Raw genomic sequence first — 19623 nt, 5'->3', positions numbered from 1 at the left:
TGTGCCAGTGGGCTATGTGCTGCATCCTGTAGTGGAGAGGCAGTCACTGGGGCCTTCTCAAGATATGAGAACATGTGTTCCCCTACCATGGGGCTGCATTGTGGTTACACCAATGCTGGAAAGTTGGATAGGATTGGGCCCTTAGACAACCCGAAGGGCACATGTTCCATAGAATTTTTTTTTTTAATTTTTTGCCATGTCTCACAGATTTAAAAAAAAAATTGTTTTCTATATGGAACAGAGAAACACTATTGGGCTATTTCCCACAAGGCAATTCAATAATTTGCTACAAGGCATTCAATCTCCATATAGAAAAAGAGTGTATGTTATTTGGAGCACCATACAAGTGGTGCTCATTGTTGTCAGTAAGCAAACACAAGATGGAACAAGTCCAAGCATTTTGTTACACGCGCATTCTGGATAATTACTTATTTAGTAACATTTAAAAGCAGACAGACTTTTGTAATCATCTTGTACTCACCCTGAACGTTTGAAGTCTTCTTTCTTGCCACCGTAGTATAAAATATAGTCATTCACAAATTTCTTATGCCTTGCATACTAATAGAATCAAGGAATTCACTTGTACTGTTTTTTATCAATTTCTTTTAACAGGTTATTCATTGTAACATCAGTTCAAGCATACAGAAAACGTGTTCCTATGTTACAACAATTGCAAACAGACAAACTTTGAAGTTAAGCTTACTTGCAAATAAAGATTATGGACAAATTGACCCTATAGTTCAGAAAATGTTAACATCTTTTCAAGTCTCTGAAGTTGGCACATGTGCATGTGAACTTCTCTTATAGTTCTCTCTGCTCCCCTTACTCCAGCAGTCACCCCTACAAACACTACCTGGTATCCACAGTAGCAGAGAGCTAGCTAGCTTAAATGCTGAATAAATGGCAGCAACACTGCAACGAGTGATATGTGAATATGGACCAGAGGAGGAGATGTAATAGTCCCAAATGGTAACCATGGTTTAGTGATCATGAGCAGGCAGCAAGCCCCTATACTCTCATTCTCCCCTTCCCTCTTCTGGAGAGAAGACTCTCTTTTTCTCTCTCAAATCCTCTCTCCTAAATCCTATCACCAACACCCACACACTCCTCCCTTAATCATGGTCCATCATCATGATCTCCCATTACTAACTATTGTTAACAGTATTCCTAAACCCTATTTCAAACCTGCCTTAAAATCTGGGTTGTGAACTGGGGGTTGAGGAGCAGCTTTAAAAAAAGGAGCAGCCATGTGTAATCACAGTGCTGAATCATGGTTAAAGGAGGCATGGAGAAGAAGAGGCTTGTTTCTATAGCTAAATCACAGCTAGCATATGGAAGATGTTATGTCAGCACCAGCCCAGAATATTAGAAAAGGAAGGAGAAGGTACATTTGAGATATAAGCTGCTTGAGGGAAATATAAAATGTGTTCTGTATATGTGCGTGCATGCACACTGTCTCAGTGCCACAATACAGATTCAATCTTTGATTTTTCTGTGCTGTGGAGTTCATCAGCTTGCTCCTTTCCAGAAACTTAGCTTTCAGTCCATTCTGCCCCATTCTCAGCATTCCTGGTCCTAAATAGAGAGGCACAATTGGCATATGTGCCATTGCCTCACTGGTGTGAAAAAATGTTCTTGCAAGATAAGCAGCTTCGGTATCAGCAAATGGAGTGTGCTGGGCTTCCCCTCTCCCATGCCCTTCAACCTGGAATATGCCCTACCACTGAGCGCCACTTTCATAGCCTTCACCAAGTCTGGAGTGGTGGCAGGTGCCCTAAAGCCCAACCCAAGACACAAACCAAATTTTAAAGAAACTGAAGGCAGTTAATGGAATTTCATTTGAAAAATCCTATTACTACTAATCTGGTTTCATTGCATTGTTTGGTTCAATTTGACTGTTTTATTATGATTAAGTGGTTCTTTAAATTGGCTGTGTTGAGGATCATTTGATTTGAGGATTTAAATAAATATATTAAAAACAGGATTTAAATAATTTCATAAATTATTCAAACTGGCCTTTGGCAATTTTCTACTGAATATCACAGGAATGCTAGCTCAATTTTTCTTATAAAAAATCTTATGGATGCACACAACCTAATCAATAATTCAATGTCACTTTAAAAGCAACAATATATTTATATTGTTACCCTTCAGATAACACAGGCCTACAAAATTGAGGGTCAGAAAAGTTTTTTCCAAACTTTATGGTGGTTTGATATGAATTTGGGGTGCCGATTCAAACAATGGCATCCGTTTTGCCCTATCACATCACGTCTAGTTTTGGAGATACAGTATAGCCTCATTACTGAATGGTTCAAGCAGCTTCCTCATGAGGAAGCCATGGTGTAGGCTTCCTCATGAGGAAGCTGCTTGAACCATTCTCTAAAGAGGCTATGCTGTGTCTCTAAAACTAGATGTGATAGGGCAAAACAGATGCCATTTTTGGAATCGGCACCCCAAATATACCCAGGAATTGGTATAAGAAAGTAAAACATGTGTTGGCCTGTGTAATCAGAAATAATATTTCTGTGCTGAGAGGTCTTTGCCCTCTACAACATAATCTGAAACACACTTTATAACATAAACAGAAAGCAAAGATAAAAACCTTGAGAAACCAAGTTATTGCCTTGACAGAAAACACTGATGCAAAATCCTAACTGTGTGAATTCTTAAAAGTGACACTTAAAACAGCTTCAAAATCTCTCTTGACAGTCTCAGATGAGATAAGGAATTTCTATGAATCTACAAATCCTCTTCCCAGAAATAATTTACATGTTGAATCTTTCCCAATGTTAACTCTTCCCTGATCTCAGGAGACCACTGAGCATAAGATCGTGTTTCAGCACCATAAGAGAGGAAAGAGATTTTTCCTTCCAGTGCCATCTTGGCCATTCTGATAAATCATGCAGGTGTGTGAGTGAAGGAGGATAGCAAACCTGATGAAAGGAAACAAGTGTCAGAAAAAGCAGAGTCAGATGAGGCTGCCCTATACTGAGAAGGCATGTGAAGATGCTTTATACCAGCTAGACCAGGGGTGCTCAAACTTTCAACTTTAGGGATGCTGGACCTTTAACAAGTGTATAGAAGAGAGAATTTCAGCAGGTGTAGCTTTAACAAGTGTATAGAAGAGAGAATTTCAGCAGGTGTAGCTTGTCATCTGTGGGATGACAAGTTGCACCTGCTGCAATTCTCTCTTCTATACACTTGTTAAAGGTCCAGCATCCCTAAAGTTGAAAGTTTGAGCACCCCTGAGCTAGACCACTGATCTACCTAGACCCTAGGGAACTAACCTTTCCTGATGCAGGCTATTTATCTAATTCAGGGCCCAATCCTATCCAATTTTCCAGTGCTGGTGCTGCTGTGCCAATGGAGTATGCACTGCTTCCTGTGATGGGGAAGCAGTTATGGAGGCCTCCTCAAGGTATGAGTACATTTGTTCCCATACCTCAGGGCTGCAGAGGTTGCACCAGTGCTAGAAAGTTGGATAGGATTGGGCCCTCAGGGCCAAATGTTCCCATACCCTGAGGAGGCCTCTGTGACTGCCTTCCCACCACAGGATACAGTTCATGCCCCATTGGCACGGCTGCATCGGCTCTGGAAAATTGGATAGGATTGGGCCCTCAGTTAGTACTGTTATCAGAAGCAGCTCTACAGAGTTTCAGACAGAGCTCTTTCCCAGTCAGGGATTGAACAATCATATCCAGAAGCAAACTCAACACATATAGAACTGGGACTGATCTGGGCTGGGAACTGGGCTGGGAATTGGGACTGATCTGGGCTGGGAACTGGGCTGAGGGAGTGTCAGCTCTGTGGTGAGCATGACACTCAATATGAAGGAAAGTCCCAGAAAATAAAAGATTCATGAGGGTTTCCAAGATTGTGAAGAAAGTAAGTAGCTTTGTGGGCTGATGATAAGGTTTTAAAATTTCTCCCCCTCCCCCCCCCCATTTTGATTTCTTAACAGGAAGGCAGCATTCCCATTTGGGGCTTACAAAACCAGTGTTTTTCTTAGCTAATAAGGCTCATCAGATTAAAAAGAGGGTACAAGATCTGGCATGCACCAAGTTGCCTCACTCTGCATTCTTCTGTTCTTTCTATATCCTTACAATGGCTCTCCTGGTCAGGTGGGAAAGGCTCTAGATTACAGAGCCATTCTAACTGCTTCTGCTATCACCTTCCCCACCCTCTTGCTATGAGAACTTATGATCTGCTAGCCTCTACATTCCTCTCCCTCCTTCAGCCTTCTGTCACCCTGCTAAGAAAGAGTAGGGGTATGCCAGTTATCAAGGAGCTTGGCCTCATTCCTCCCTGCCAGAAACACTACCTTTCTTCTACTTCTTTGAGTCACTGTAACCAGCTCTGCTTTGACTGAGAGAATCATGAATGGGCCATCTGTGCTTCTACTAGAGAAAGAATTATCCCAGCAGATAGTGCCAGGCAGCTGGCAGAGGAAAGTTCAAATTGATTTGTGACTGATTGACTTTATACTGAGGAAATTCCTTCCTCAGATCCACTTGAAATATCAAGTTCCCCAAGGCTCAACGAAGAGAGATGAAATCCCATTCACAGTTTCCCAATAAGTAACCTTCCATACAAATTTGGATAGTCTAAAGCAGGGGTGTCCAAAGTTTTTGGCAGGAGGGCCACATTGTCTCTCTGACACTGTGTCGGGGGCCAAGGAAAAAAAAGAGTAAATTTACATGTAAAATTTGAATAAATTTACGTAAGTTTTCATAAACAAATATATTAAAGATGAACTTATATGAATGAATGAAGGTCTTGCAATAGCTCAAGGCCTACAAAAGGCCTTGCACAAAGCAAGGCTGGCCTTTCCTTTGCTGCTGCTACTGCATTACAGACGTGAAACAACAAGCAGTGGAGGGAGACCTCATCCCACAGCTCACGCAAGAGGTCAAACAGTCGCCCTCACACTGATAGCAGTTGCATTGGGCCAGTGTGGGCTCCAACAAATCTCTGGAGGGCCAGAGGCTCATTGGAGACTGGGGTCTCCCTGAGGGCCGCATTGAAAGGCCTTGAGGGCCGCAAGTGGCCCCAGGGCCGGGGTTTGGGCACCCCTGGTCTAAAGGAACTGAAAAGTTGCAAGTTTTAATCAGCATGGTATGCATTGAAAGGATACAGCATCCATTGCTATTAAATGAAATCTTCGATTTCTTGCTTCTTCCCTAGAAAAAGAAATTATTATTCTAGTTGTACATCCCATGCGCTTACTTCCATTTAAAAAAAAAAAAAAAGATTGATACAGATGGCAAAGTACCTGTCCCATTCGTCCATCGCCACCTCCCTGTGGGCCACCTTGCTTTTCTTTTCTTTTTGGAAGGGTTTTTTGAGCAATATATCTTCATTGCTTGTTATACAGAATGGAGAAAAAACACACACAATCAATGAGTTATTTTTTTAAAAAAACAGGTACCATAAATAAAACATACATACCTGACTACAGCAGAATATTTCCAGAAATAGCTACCTCTCAGTATACACTATAATGTACTTTGCAACACAGAAAGACTGGATGATCATGTGTTTATGCAATACAGTATATGTTCAGTGGGCATATTCAGAGCCCAATCCTACCTTTCCTTCCCCCCACTGGTACTGTCACAACAAAAATGGGTGTGTTGTATTTGGGGGGGGGGGATTGGGAGGCTTAAGAGGCAAAGGGGGATTAAATCCCCTTGCACCTCTTATACGTCTCTCAATCCACAATGGGTCTCCTCACACCTGTGCCAGTGCAATAGCTGGCATAAGTCCAAGCAGAGAAAAGAGGCAGGGAGGTTGGTGAAAGGGGGTCTCATCGCAGGATTTACCCCTCCCACAGCTTCCACTTCACTGTCAAACCCCCTCCCCGCCCCACGCTCCCTCCCATCCCCACTGCTGCTTTACCTGTTCTGGCTTGTGACTAGTGATCCACTAGCGGACTGGGAGCGCTGACATCCAGTGGGCGGTGCTACCAAAATGGCTGCTGATAGAGGCCATTTTGCAACAGCAGAACTGCTTTCCACTGTTGCAAAGGGCTCCATGCCAGTTCAGTCCTTAATAGAATTGGGCCATCAGCTATAAGTACAGCATATAATAAATATATAAAAATAAAACACTATATAAACTTGGACAACAGCATTATGTTACTTAAATGAGTACTTAAAATATCTGAATTTGTTTCATTTCTGAAGTACTGCAGCCTACAAGGATGGTACATGACTGGACCGCACTGACTTCCTAACAACCTTAATTTTGAACCATGTTTGTGGTTTTTCACTAATTCAGCCTGTTGACTGGATTTATTAACAACCCGCAGACATATAAGTTAGTCATGCAGGCAATCTTCATTTGTCCCACTAATCATCATGCTGCCGATCATCAAATATTTAAATTTATCTCTCTAAGGTATAGGACTGTTGTACTCATCAAACAATGAGGACACAGTTCATTCATCAGAGTTGTGCAAATGGCAAAGTCCTTCAATATTAGGAGCAGGCACTGCATACTGTATACAAAAAGGTGCTGTCCCATCACTGTGTTATACTACAGCCCACAATTTGGCTGCCACAGTACTACACCATAGCTGAGATTTTTCCAGCAAGGATCTTTTTTCTTTTCAGGAAAGATCAGTGAACAGCAGGAATCCTGCTAATGGAATGTTTCCACTTTTCATTGCTGATACTTAGTTTTTCTGCATGTATTCAGGGCTTAAATTCATCCAAGGCTCCCCTTGGTTTCATCCACCCAATATCAGAAGTTATTCCATACAATATCTGCTATGGAATGCATTTCCTTTGCCACTTAGCAATCAAAACTAGGATTCAAGACATCAGGAAAAAGAATTTTGGGACACGATGGTGTGGCATCCAGGCAGAATTAAATTAAAAATATAGAACCATGGGTGTTTATTCACAGAAATCATTCCTAAAGTGCCACCATGTAATCAGGACTGGCCCAAGGCTTTTTTCAATGTCCTTGGCAAACTGAATTCCGCCTCCTCATGCCTTATCATATGTCAAGCATGTTAAATGACCAAGAGATGACCAGATGTTACTTTTGTATTTTCATTTTTAACATTTTCTTTACATCCTCTAGTCACAACTATGTCTATTATCAAGGCAGCTGACAGAGATTACAAGAGTTTTGACTGTGTCCGATGGAATGTTACACAGCCAGTAAGCTACCTCTGCACATTTATTCCAAGGAACTGGCACTCTTCCCAAGGCATTTACATAGCCAGTCAAATATCTCTGGAAGTCTGGCACCCTATGCAATAGCCATGTCTGCCTATATGCTTGGGCCAGAGCTGCATGGAGATAATGTTATGCTAGAGCTTACTCTTTGTTTGGTTCAGCCACAGAAGGAGTGGTTGGGACATGAAGTTATGGTCGTGTAATGATACACATCCTTAGAGCAATCTTTTATTTATCAACTTCCTAGTTTTCCTGATGCTAGGTGTACAGTGAAATCATATGAACATTTACTCAGAAACAAATGGTGTTCAATGGAACTGTCTCCCAAGTAAACATGTACAGGATTGGATCCTTCTTTGCTAGGAGGAAGCTGGAGTAAATGATAAGCTGGAAGCACTATTTTTTAATTTCCTTCCAATAGGTGTATTATTCCTACACATCCTGCTGTCTCCTGGCCTTGACTACTCTGATCTCATTAAGTCACTTGATGAATCCTGCTGAGATATGGCAGAGAAAAAGAAAAGCAAAAAGACCAGCCAGCACTCAGTGATGTTCTTAGAGAAATGAAGCTCCGAAAAACATGAAATGAGACAGCATGCAGCCACCAGATGGATATGGCAGTTTTCCCTTGCTTTTTCTTTTTATCCCCCACTACTCCTTGGAGACAACATGCTCTATCAAGCTTGATAGGAAGGAGGTAGAAGAACCAAACAAGTCTGTTTGTTTCACCTACAGAAAACTCCTCATGATAAACAATAACTATGCTGTAATGACATAAAAGAGGAACTTTATAATATTATGAGTGCAATGTATTACCTATTTTTCTGCTGGTCAGATCTCTCTCTTGTTTCATCATCACTAAAATCGGAATCATAGCCTCCATGACCAAGAATCTGGAAAAATAATTACAAAACAAAGAGTATAGTACTTTTTGCAGATGATGGATTACGACACTGACTTAAAAGAAAACTGCCACAGTCCCCGACCAAGGTTAAAAAAACTAGAAAACATGTTAAAAGAGCTAAATATGGCATATGGATTAACAGACCACAATGAAGTGTCATGGGGTGGAGAGGCTAGTAGATGTTGGCATGTCCTCTTAGAAAAGGAAGGTGCACAGAGATCTACTCCTAGAAACCACGAGCTTTCTCATAGGTGGGAAACCAGGAAAGGGGTAAAAGCACATATCTTTGAACATCTACATTCCATTCCAGAACAGACTGTCACATCCTCTTCCGGAGGAGGGGGGGAAAGTAGGATACAAAAATGCAGTACAAAAAACACAGAAAGGTGTGCAAAGAATGAGTTCAGTGCATTTCAAGTCTTATGATTCTTCATCAATTGCAATTGATTCAATCCATTCAAAAAATAACCAGTTTTCCATGCTGTATGTGGTTTCATCTTTTGAATTGTTTAAATCAGTTGCCTCTGAGAAAAATAAGACATGAAGTGCACTGGGTTAAAAAAATCATTCTCTGTGCAGCTCTGTGATCACTTCATTTATCCTGTCTCTTCCAATGCAGTTTCAGGAGAAGTTGAGATTCGCAAGTGCTAAAATGACTGGGCACTTCTCATGCCCTGCCACTCAGAATAAGGGGATATGCAGCCATAAGAATATCTCCCACATATACATATACATATACATGATTTTCCTGTAGCCTTCTAAAAGCAGTAACTAAGGGAGTCTTCACAAAAGGCCGGGTTCTGGGTCCATTCTGACTCTGAAATCCAAACATTGTCTATGAAACAAATGTTGAGAACTTTCTTCTTTGGGAACTCTTTCATTTCCTTGCTTTATCTTGCTTCATTTCCATGATTCTATTACTAAAGATTCTCTTCATCCACAGTAGCCACGGTCTCCAGGTCTTCGAGCCTATAAGCGGCGGGCTCCGGCGCCACTGGAAAAGGAGAGCCTCTGCCTGAGGGGGCAACATCAAGGGGATGTATGACGGTATCAAGCAGGCCCTAGGTCTAACACAGAGGAAAATTGCCCCTCTGAAGTCTGCCACAGGCGAGGTCATCCAGGATCGGACGCAGCAGATGGAACGCTGGGTGCAGCACTACTCTGAGCTATATTCCAGAGAAAATGTAGTCACCGAAGAAGCACTGAACAACATTGAGTGCCTGCCTGTGCTGGAAGAGCTTGACAGTGAACCAACCCTAGAAGAACTTCACGTGGCCCTGGACTCCCTTGCCTTTGGCAAGGCACCTGGAAAAGACAGCATCCCTGCTGAAGTCCTAAAATGCTGCAAAGAGATCATTGTCACTGAGCTGCATGAAATCCTCTGTCTCTGCTGGAGAGAAGGTGGAGTACCTCAAGACATGAGGGATGCAAACATCATCACGCTGTACAGGAACAAAGGTGACAGGGGTGACTGCAACAACTACCGCGACATCTCTCTCCTTAGCGTTGTAGGAAAGCTGTTTGCCCGAGTTGCACTAAAGAGGCTCCAGGTACTTGCAGAGAGCGTCTATCCAGAATCACAGTGTGGATTCCGAGCCAACAGGTCCACCGCTGATATGGTATTCTCCCTTAGACAACTGCAGGAGAAATGCAGGGAACAACGACAGCCACTCTTTATAGCCTTCATAGATCTCACAAAGGCTTTCGACCTGGTCAGCAGAGACGGCCTCTTCAAGATTCTCCCCAAGATCGGATGTCCACCCAGGCTCCTCAGCATCATCAGATCTTTCCACAAGGACATGAAGGGCACTGTTGTCTTCGATGGCTCCACATCAAACCCTTTTGACATCCGAAGCGGAGTGAAGCAGGGCTGTGTTCTTGCGCCAACCTTGTCTGGGATTTTCTTCGCTGTCCTGCTGAAGCAGGCCTTTGGAACTGCAACAGAAAGCATCTATCTCCGGACCAGATCAGACGGAAAGCTCTTCAACCTCTCCAGACTGAGAGCAAAATCCAAAGTCCAGCTGAAATGCCTGCGTGACTTCCTCTTTGCCGACGATGCAGCTGTCACTACCCACTCTGCCAAAGATCTCCAGCAGCTCATGGATCGTTTTAGCAAGGCCTGCCAAGATTTTGGACTGACAATCAGCCTGAAGAAAACACAGGTCATGGTTAAGGATGTGGACTCACCTCCCTGCATTACAATCTCTGCGCATGAACTGGAGGTTGTCCATGACTTTGTGTACCTTGGCTCAACGATCTCCGACACTCATTCTCTCGATACCGAGCTAAACAAGCGCATTGGTAAAGCAGCTACCACGTTTTCCAGACTCACAAAGAGAGTCTGGTCCAACAAGAAGCTGATGGAACATACCAAGATCCAGGTCTACAGAGCTTGCGTCCTGAGTACACTTCTGTTCTGCAGCGAGTCATGGACTCTTCGCTCACAACAGGAGAGGAAACTGAGCGCTTTCCACATGCGCTGCCTCCGATGCATCCTCGGCATCACCTGGCAGGACAAAGTTCCAAACAACTCAGTCCTGGAACGTGCTGGAATCCCTAGCATGTATTCACTGCTGAAACAGAGACGCCTGCGTTGGCTCGGTCATGTCGTGAGAATGGGTGATGGCCGGATCCCAAAGGATCTCCTCTATGGAGAACTCGTGCAAGGAAAGCGCCCTACAGGTAGACCACAGCTGCGATACAAGGACATCTGCAAGAGGGATCTGAAGGCCTTAGGGATGGACCTCAACAAGTGGGAAACCCTGGCCTCTGAGCGGCCCGCTTGGAGGCAGGCTGTGCAGCATGGCCTTTCCCAGTTTGAAGAGACACTTGGCCAACAGTCTGAGGCTAAGAGGCAAAGAAGGAAGGCCCATAGCCAGGGAGACAGACCAGGGACAGACTGCACTTGCTCCCGGTGTGGAAGGGATTGTCACTCCCAGATTGGCCTTTTCAGCCACACTAGACGCTGTGCCAGAACCACCTTTCAGAGCGCGATACCATAGTCTTTCGAGACTGAAGGTTGCCAATACTATACATATACATACATACATACATACATACATACATACATACATACATACATACACGTATACATGTATGCATGTATACATGTATACTCGTATACATACATATACGAGTCCCACCGGGTAGATGGGACTCGTCAGCCTGGGAAGGCAGCTCATCTGAGAGAAGGAAAACTCTGATCCCAAACCTCCACTGCCTTGTGGCTACATCCAGTTATGGAAAAGGCTTCAGGAGTCAACCTCGAGGCAAAATCTGGAGCCGGAGTCCCTGAGGCAGTTCATGGCTGAACACAGTCATGTTCTGGCAACTCCTGCGACGCCGCTGGAACCAACCGTATTGGTCTCTGCCTTTCCATTGGACCATTTCAGCAACGTGGAGAGGGGGGATTTGCTGCATGGGTAACAGCCTATCCTCCATACCTACTTTATCCAGGCTTCACGCACTGGAGAGGACACTGTCCCAGAACCACCATTCAGAGCGCGATACCATAGTCTTCCAAGACTGAAGGATGCCAACAACAATACATATAAACGCATAGAGACACTTGTACAAATATTCTCCAATGGTAACCAACTGAAAATGACACTAAAAGAATACTTTAAAATAATATTATTGTACATGATTGTTTGTTCCCATGGGTTCATCCATTTTATTGGAAACAGTTTCACCGGCCAGTCTATCCTTAACTCTTTCAGGTATCCTAGCACAAAATCTTAGCAACTCCATGCGATCTTATTATCTCAGCCAGGTCACTCAGTCAAAACCTCCAAGTAATAAGTACAATGAACTACCATGTACTTTTACCTCATTTAGCAAATCAGGAGTCGGATACAAATCATATAAACAACGTAACTATGGCTACATGTGAGAAAAGACAATCCCATAAGCCAGGCATCAAAGCATCCAGAGTGGTTCAGGCTGTCTGTTTCTCTTCCACATAAGAAGCCACAGACAGGCATGTGCCAATGACTGGAAGTTCGGAAGAAAAACAACATTAGAATTAAAAGATGGAATTCATTAACTAGGATAAATGCAAAGAACTCTTTTAAAGATTGCACAATACGTCTTCTTCTCTCAAACTCCAGCATCCCAATTGAGTTAATTTAAAAGAAAGTGAGTCAATTTATCCTGGCAATAAGCAATCTTCTGTTATATAAATCACTTCTGCAGTTTGGAAAATGCCATACAGTGATGGCTTAGTGGTAACAGGGTATATTTCTTCCCAATTCTCAATGCAGATTTATAGGAGAGGATTCTAAACTAGCTTTGTGTCTGAGAACACCCAAGGTGTGATAGCTATTCCACATGAAGAACTGTTTACAAGATTGTAAGCTTGTCTGTGTGGTATCCAAATAATCAGGACAGGCATACTTTACTATGAAGCAATAATTTTTATTATACACTACTATAAGGGAAGTTTTCAGCCTGCAAAAGAAGGTAGAAGTACCTTACTGGCCAATATCCCAACCTCTGGGAATGACAGTCCACTGCTCTGCTGCTATTCCCTGGATGTTGATAAAAAATGATTTTTGGGGGGTCATTTTTGTGGGTCACAAAAATGATGGGTCCACTGTCTCTGCACATGCACATGTACACACACATGTGCATGCACATGAGCACACACACAATTAGCAGCCACTTGCTATGCTCTTCACAAGGTTGCTTCATTTGCAAAAGTGCAGGACTTTCAACTTGATTTAAAAGGGCAGTGTACATGAAGGAGCTCCTTCATTTGTACAGCCCCTGTAAATAAAAATGGAAGTCCTGCACCACCACCACCACCACCTTCTCCTTCTTCTTCCCTGAGCTAGCACTTGGGGAGCAGGTTGTCCCCTCAACCAATATGCTGCCGTAGGTGCCACTGGGATCAGTGAATCATTCACGACACGTTTCCACTATTTGCAATTGGCAATAGTTCTCACCTTGTTGATGGTCAGCCGCTGAAACTGCACCAGTAGCAGGGTAAGGAGGTGGGGATCCACCTTCCACTCACTTTTAACAGACAGAAAGCAGATCATCAGAACAGGTTGCATCCATAGCAGACTACAGGGAGATGGTGACGGCAGAAGACTTAGAGTAATGGACACCCCAAAACCCCCACTCTCCCCCTCAACCTGCTGTTGATGCAACCTAAGAACATAAGAACAGCCCCACTGGATCAGGACATAGGCCCATCTAGTCCAGCTTCCTGTACTTCACAGCAGCCCACCAGATAACAAGAGACCTGCATCCTGCTTTCCTCCCTTGCATCTGGCATTCTACAGTAGCCTACTTCTAAAATCAGGAGGTTGCACATACACATCATGGCTTGTAACCCATAATAGAATTTTCCTCCAAAAATTTGTCCAATCACCTGCATCACCTCCCTTAATCACCAATCACCTCACTACCCACCTGCATCACCTCACTTAATTGATGGACTACCACTGCGCTCTAGCAGTTAAACCTTGCACAGATTTTCAGCAATGACAGTTTAACTTAGAGCCCAAGCCTGTGCACATCGACTCAGAAGTAAATACCGTTATAGTCAATGGGGCTTACTCCCAGTTAAGTATGGATAGGACTGAGGCCTTAAAATAGTATTTTAGGCCCCAACCATACTAGAGCCTTGTGCTGCCTCAACGTCCGTCAACTACAGTTTGGACCTTGTTATCAGTGGGGAATCCTTCTTGAACCCCTGTGGATACTGAACCCACAGACAATGAGATCTGTGGGAGGTGCCTCCAGAAGCAACGAGAAGCGTTCTAAGGTGCAGGGAGGTTTTCTGTCCAACCAGAAGTGCTTCTCAGAAGCCTCTGGGTGGTCTTCTGAGGCATGTGGAGGTTACCTGTGACTTCCGCGTGCCTCAGAACGCCTCCTAGACATGGCCTGAAGGCACCACAGACACCCGCCTATAAGTCGATCTCACAGATAAGTCGAGGGCAGGTTTTGAGCCCCAAATCATGGAATTTTCTATGACCCTCGGATAAGTTGGGGGTTAAACTTAGGGGGGATCTGACTATAATTTTGTCTGATTTTACCCAAGGCCAGATCCTGAACAATTACCTTCCAGTAATTGTTACCTAAAAACTGTACAGTTTCTAATTTATTAAAAATACAATAAAAGATCATAAGATGCATTTTTGTTCATTAACTTTTAAAATTCTGGTCTTCACAACATTTGTGTAAACACTGTCCGAGTAAGTGCCTGTAAACAACATACCAGTAGAACCACTAATCACATCCTTCTTTAAGGTGCCTGGTGTGTGTAACATGCAGCATAAAACATGTAATTGGGAGTGTGCAGTTCAGTTCACAGTAGGGAGACAAGCAACAAGGACTGAGCTGCACACAGTTGCAACCCTCTTTCCTCAGAAGCAGACCCACTGCTTTCCCTGGTGTTATTCTTAAGCAATGGTACATTGCAGCCTGGGACTTCGCTTCAGATGGAAAGGAGGATCCCATCCTGGGGTTGTAAAAACCAGACCCCTAAGCTTGGGGAGGGGGTGAAATTCTTTGCAAATGACCTGCCAGGAATGTTCTGAGCAGCAGCAAAAGAAGAAAAGGAGGCATTTCCCTTCTTCAAATTGGAAGGGAGACAAAGGGGCCTCTGGGAATTGTGGGGAGGCTTTGTGGGAGTATGTGCTGCATCCCATAGCCCATACAGACAACAGTTCCCAGAAGCGCCTTCACTTCTCTTCCTGTCTGGAGAAGAGGCTAAAGTGGCTGCCTCTGAATAGTGGTCAAAATTCTCCTTTTTCTCCACCTGCTCCCTGCTTCTCAGCCCATTTCCAGGTCCCCCTCTTCACCAGATAGCTGCTGAGCCTCCAAAAGCTTCCCAGAAGCTCCAAGAGGATCCTGCTTCACCCACTGCATTGACCCGGGTATAAGTCGACCCATGATCTCAGGCTCTATTTTGGGCATAAATTTTTCGACCTATAGGCGAGTATGTACGGTGCTTTCAGTTGTGTCTGGGAGGTTTGGTGAAGCCCTCCAGATGCGAGTTTGGAACCTGCAATGAATCAAATTAGCTGGTTCCAAACCAGCAGATAAGGAGGGTCCACTGTATATATGCAGTTGATGTGGGTCAAAGGAGACCCATAGGTGATCAGGCAGCCTATTGAGAAATAACTAAAAATATTTTCAAGGTGAGTAAGATGGGATTACAGTCTAAGTCTTGCTGAATGCAATGGGTTTACCTCTGAGTAAGGTAACTAACCTCTAGCTATAATGTGGTGAGGGATAGGTCATTGAACTGTAGGATAGATTGGACTGTAGGAATAATTTAACAAAATATTGTATATACACTAATTGTAAAGACACTTGAACAGTTCTGTGGCAGGGAACACAAACTATGTTCAACATTCTGAATGCAAGAGGACTTGCTTTTGAGGAAAGATGTGAATTGTGTGGTTAGAATGGCACAAGATAGACAAAAAGAAGTGCATAATTGATGTACTGAATCGCTCCCATATGTGGTGACTTTCTGATACGTTTTTGAAAGGAGTTTAAACAAATACAAGAAGTCAATCAGTACTCAGGCATTCTTTTGTGATTTTATCTCATAAACTACTCTGTATAGATCTTTTTTAAAAGTAGTATAGAAATATATTAAGCAAATAAATAAAATTCTGCAATTCATGAAGCCTACATGCTCCTCCAAGTTCAAAAGCAATATGCCTTTGAATGCCAGCTGCAGGGTATTACCCTGTTTGTAGATCTCCCAAAGACATATAGCTGACCACTGAGGGAAACAGGATAGTGAACTAGATAGATCTTCAATTGTAATTGGTATTCATCTTTTTAAGTTAACTAAGGGCCCAATCTTATCCCATTTTCCAGCACCAGTACACCCCTGAGGTGAGGAAACAAACATTCCCTTTCCTTGAGGAGGCCTCCATGACTGTCCCCCCACTACAGGATGCAGCACACGTCACATTGGCACAGCTGCATCAGCAATGGAAAGCTGGATAGAACTGGGCCCTGAGGGCCCACTTCTAAAGGCCCTCAGCGCCAGCACTGAGCTCCAGCACAGGCACTGGGTATCATAAACATGTCGTAAAGCATGTTTATGGCACCCTCAGAGTAGGGAGCACCACACAAACACCACCAGGAGGAAGGTAAGTGCTCTGAGTGGAGGTATGGGCTTAGTGGGGGAGAGGCATTCTGGGGTGAGGGAAGAAATGGCCCAAGGGGGGTGGAACTGGCAGAGTTCTGCTGGATTCTATCCTCTGTGTCGGGCTGAAAAGCCTGACATGGAGGTTCTCTCATCTGTGCCAGTAAAATAGCCAGCACAGACGTGAGAAGCCCTATTGCAGGACCTGGGGTTTTCCTCAGGGAAGAGGATGAAAGTCCACTTTCCCCAAGGAAACCTCTGGTGGCTTTCCTGCATCCGCAGTCACCATTTTGGCACCACTGTTCCTCCAGGCGCTAGGAAGTATGGGATTGGGCTGTAAGTCCGTAGCCATCACCACATCATGTGACAGTGAATAACAAAGATTATGTACTGTGTAAAGTAGTACCTCCTTTAGTCCACCCTAAATTTCCTGCCAATCAGTTTCACTGATTCTGATGTTGAGTCTGATGTTGTGAAAGAGGGAGAAAAAAAACTTTATTTTATCCACACGAGGCATAGTTTTAAAGGCTTCAATCATGCTGTTGTCCCTTCAGTTACCCTTTTTCTAACTAAAAAGTCCCAAATATTGAAGTCTTTCTTTGCACAAAAAGTTTTGATTTTTGTCGCCCTCTTGCACCTTATCCAGCCTTGCAAAATCATTGCTGAGATGTGGCAACCCAAACTGCGCACAGTATGTCCAATGTGGCTGCAGCACAGATTTGTAGATGGGCATAATAATACACTGTATTAGCAGTTTTATTTTCTAGCCCTTTCCTAATGATCCCAAGTATAGATCCACCACAACTCCTAAATTTCTTTCCTGGTTAATCACTGACAGCTCAGGCCCCATCAGTGTGTATGTGAAGTCGGGATTTTTTAACCCATTTTACAATGAACTAGATTAGCTATTTTGTTGCCTGTTCACCCAGTTCAGAGATATTGTTTTGTCACTTTTTGCAATACATTTTATAGTTGTCACCTCAAATCATCTGGAGTCATATAAAAGCATATTTGACCATTGCACTTTTTACCCCTAATTCCATATAATTTATAAGCGAGTTAAGCAGCCTCATTCCCACTAGATATCTTTCAGGGGACTCACTTCCTTCTTCCTTCCGTTGTGAAAATTGTTTATACTTTACTACACTCTGCTTCTTATTCTTCAACCAGTTAGCAATCCATAAAAAACAGGGCCAGCCCAAGACCTCCTGAGGCAGCATGCCAAATGCTGCCCTCCTTAACCTGATGATGTCCCAGCCCTGCTCCTCCCAATCTCTAGTGTTTGACCTCATTCTTCCCCCCCCCTTCCACATTTCCTCTACCTCTCTGTTCCATTTTCAATCCAGGTACTGGAAGGAGAAACAGTAGAAGCAAGTAGGTGGGCTCCCCACACCAATCTGCCGCCTGAGGAGACTACCTACTTCAGTTTGCCTTATGGATGGGCCAGACTTGCATTATTTATTTTATTCGACAGATTTATATCCTGCCTTTCCCATGAAGAAGCAAATGTCCAAGGTAGCATTTAAAGGAGGTATCCTCTCATTCCATGACTGCTAACTCACAACCTCATAATAACAACCCTGTGAGGTAGATGAGAAAGCAGTGACCAGTAAATGTCATCTGGCTGAGTGAGGATTTGAACGCAGGCCCCTGCAGCCTCAGGGTGACCAGATACCCCCCTTTTTAGCCTTCTCCTGGAAAAGAAATGTCCTCTTTTTCCCAGTAAGCAGGCCCCTGCAGGCAGCGCACAGCCTTCTTGAATTAACAAATTATATGTAACAAATTATATGTAATATAGTTTTAAATTTAATAAGTAACATAGTGCACTGTTTCTCAAGGTTTGTCTTCCACTACACTACTTCACATAGTCCACTTATTTGAAGTACCACCATTTGAAGTGATCACACTATCACCAGTTACTTCTGGGTTGGGATGCCAGATGCAACGGGGCTGGGTGGGTGTGCTTTTTCAAGCTAAGAAAAGCATGCTTTGAAGCTCAGCCCTCTGAGCTCGAGCCAAGCCTACTACAGCTGTTTGTTGTGTTGCATTCTTAGTCTCACTGCCAGGAGGCAGGCGTCTAGGAGTGCTGCAAGTAGAGGGTGACCAGATGACATAACCACAAAAGAGGACAAAGCACTGCAAAATGTAGGACATCCAAGAAAAATGTAGGACATAACATAAAAGCTGAAAACACTTGTGATTTCATGTTGTTAATTTAAACACTATATTACTTACCAAATTTAAAACTATATTACATACAATTTATAATTACAAGAAGGTTATGTACTGTCTGCAGGGAACTGCTCACAGGGAAAAGGAGGACTTTTAAGTTCTTTTCCAGGACATGAGACTAAAAAAGAGGACAAGTCCCAGAAAAGGACAATGTCTGGTCACGCTGTGAGAGTACCACCAGCCACCACCTTAAGTACCACTGGTGGCACCCATACCACTGGTTAAGCAGCACCACTACAGTGTTTAGTTTAACCACAGGAAAGCAATATACATGAGTGCTTTCAGCTTTTATGTTGTCATGTCCTACATTTTTCTTGGATGCCCTACATTTTGGGGGGCCTGGCCCTCTCCTGTGGTTATGGAGTTACTTCTGAGTAGACACACACAGGATGGTGCTGAGAGGCTGCAATCCTGCCCACAGTTTCCTGGGAGTAAGCCCCACTGAACACAACAGGAGTTACTTCTGAGCAGACATGCACAGGATGGTGCTGTGAGGCTGCAATCCTACCTACACTTTCCTGTATCCATCGCCCCACATAAGTTACTAGCCTTTGCAGCGTTTACTACAGGCCCACTTAAAGCCCCCTCCCAAAGCATTTAGTTTCACAGGTGCAACACTTGGAGGAAGCTACGAACAGCCTCACAACACACGCCAATGCACGTCTACTCAGAAGTAAGTCCCACTGTGTCCAATGAGCCCTCCTCCCGGGAAAGGGCTGCAGCCTTCCTGCGCCCGAAGCTTCGGCCTGCGGCTCCCCACCCCCGAAGGGCTTGCACGTACCGCGCGGGAGAGCGTCATCTCGGGCTTCTCCATGCCCCCAGCTCGCGGCAGCAGCGCCGAGAGGAAGGCGCGAGCGCTGGGCCCTGCCGAGCCGGCGTCCCTCCGCGAGAGGAGCCCTGGCGGAAACCGCGGCTGGCGCTCGAGCGGACCGGGCGACTCTCGCGCCAGACTCTATGCGGGGAGATCGTGTCCGGTGCTTCCCTTCCCTGGAGCAGGGCGCGGGCTCTGGCTGCATCCTCTCCACACTTCCCTGGGAGTAAGGCCCATTGAGCACAGTGGGAGTTACTTCTGAGTAGACGTGCATAGGCTGGTGCTGTGAGGCTGCCGTCCTCTCCACACTTCCCTGGGAGTAAGGCTCATTGAGCACAATGGGAGTTACTTCTGTGTAGATGTGCCC

General features: G+C 44.2%; 1 protein-coding gene across 1 annotated transcript in view; it reads right to left on the bottom strand.

The window, feature by feature from the left end:
- Window positions 1-19330, bottom strand: part of LOC136644575 (protein FRA10AC1) — a 41749-nt gene extending 22419 nt beyond the window's left edge. Inside the window, exons 1-5 of the mRNA XM_066620583.1 lie at window positions 19227-19330; window positions 8007-8083; window positions 5276-5365; window positions 5138-5183; window positions 482-558 (exon numbers count right to left, since the gene is read on the bottom strand). Of these exons, the coding sequence (XP_066476680.1) occupies window positions 482-558; window positions 5138-5183; window positions 5276-5365; window positions 8007-8083; window positions 19227-19259 (323 nt within the window). The 5' untranslated portion in view covers window positions 19260-19330. The remainder of the gene's footprint in view (window positions 1-481; window positions 559-5137; window positions 5184-5275; window positions 5366-8006; window positions 8084-19226) is intronic.
- Between the last annotated feature and the right edge of the window lie 293 nt (window positions 19331-19623).

The sequence above is a fragment of the Tiliqua scincoides genome, chromosome 3, assembly GCF_035046505.1.
Source record: "Tiliqua scincoides isolate rTilSci1 chromosome 3, rTilSci1.hap2, whole genome shotgun sequence".
Classification (NCBI taxonomy): Eukaryota; Metazoa; Chordata; class Lepidosauria; order Squamata; family Scincidae; genus Tiliqua; species Tiliqua scincoides.
This window is presented reverse-complemented; position numbering and strand designations above follow the sequence as displayed.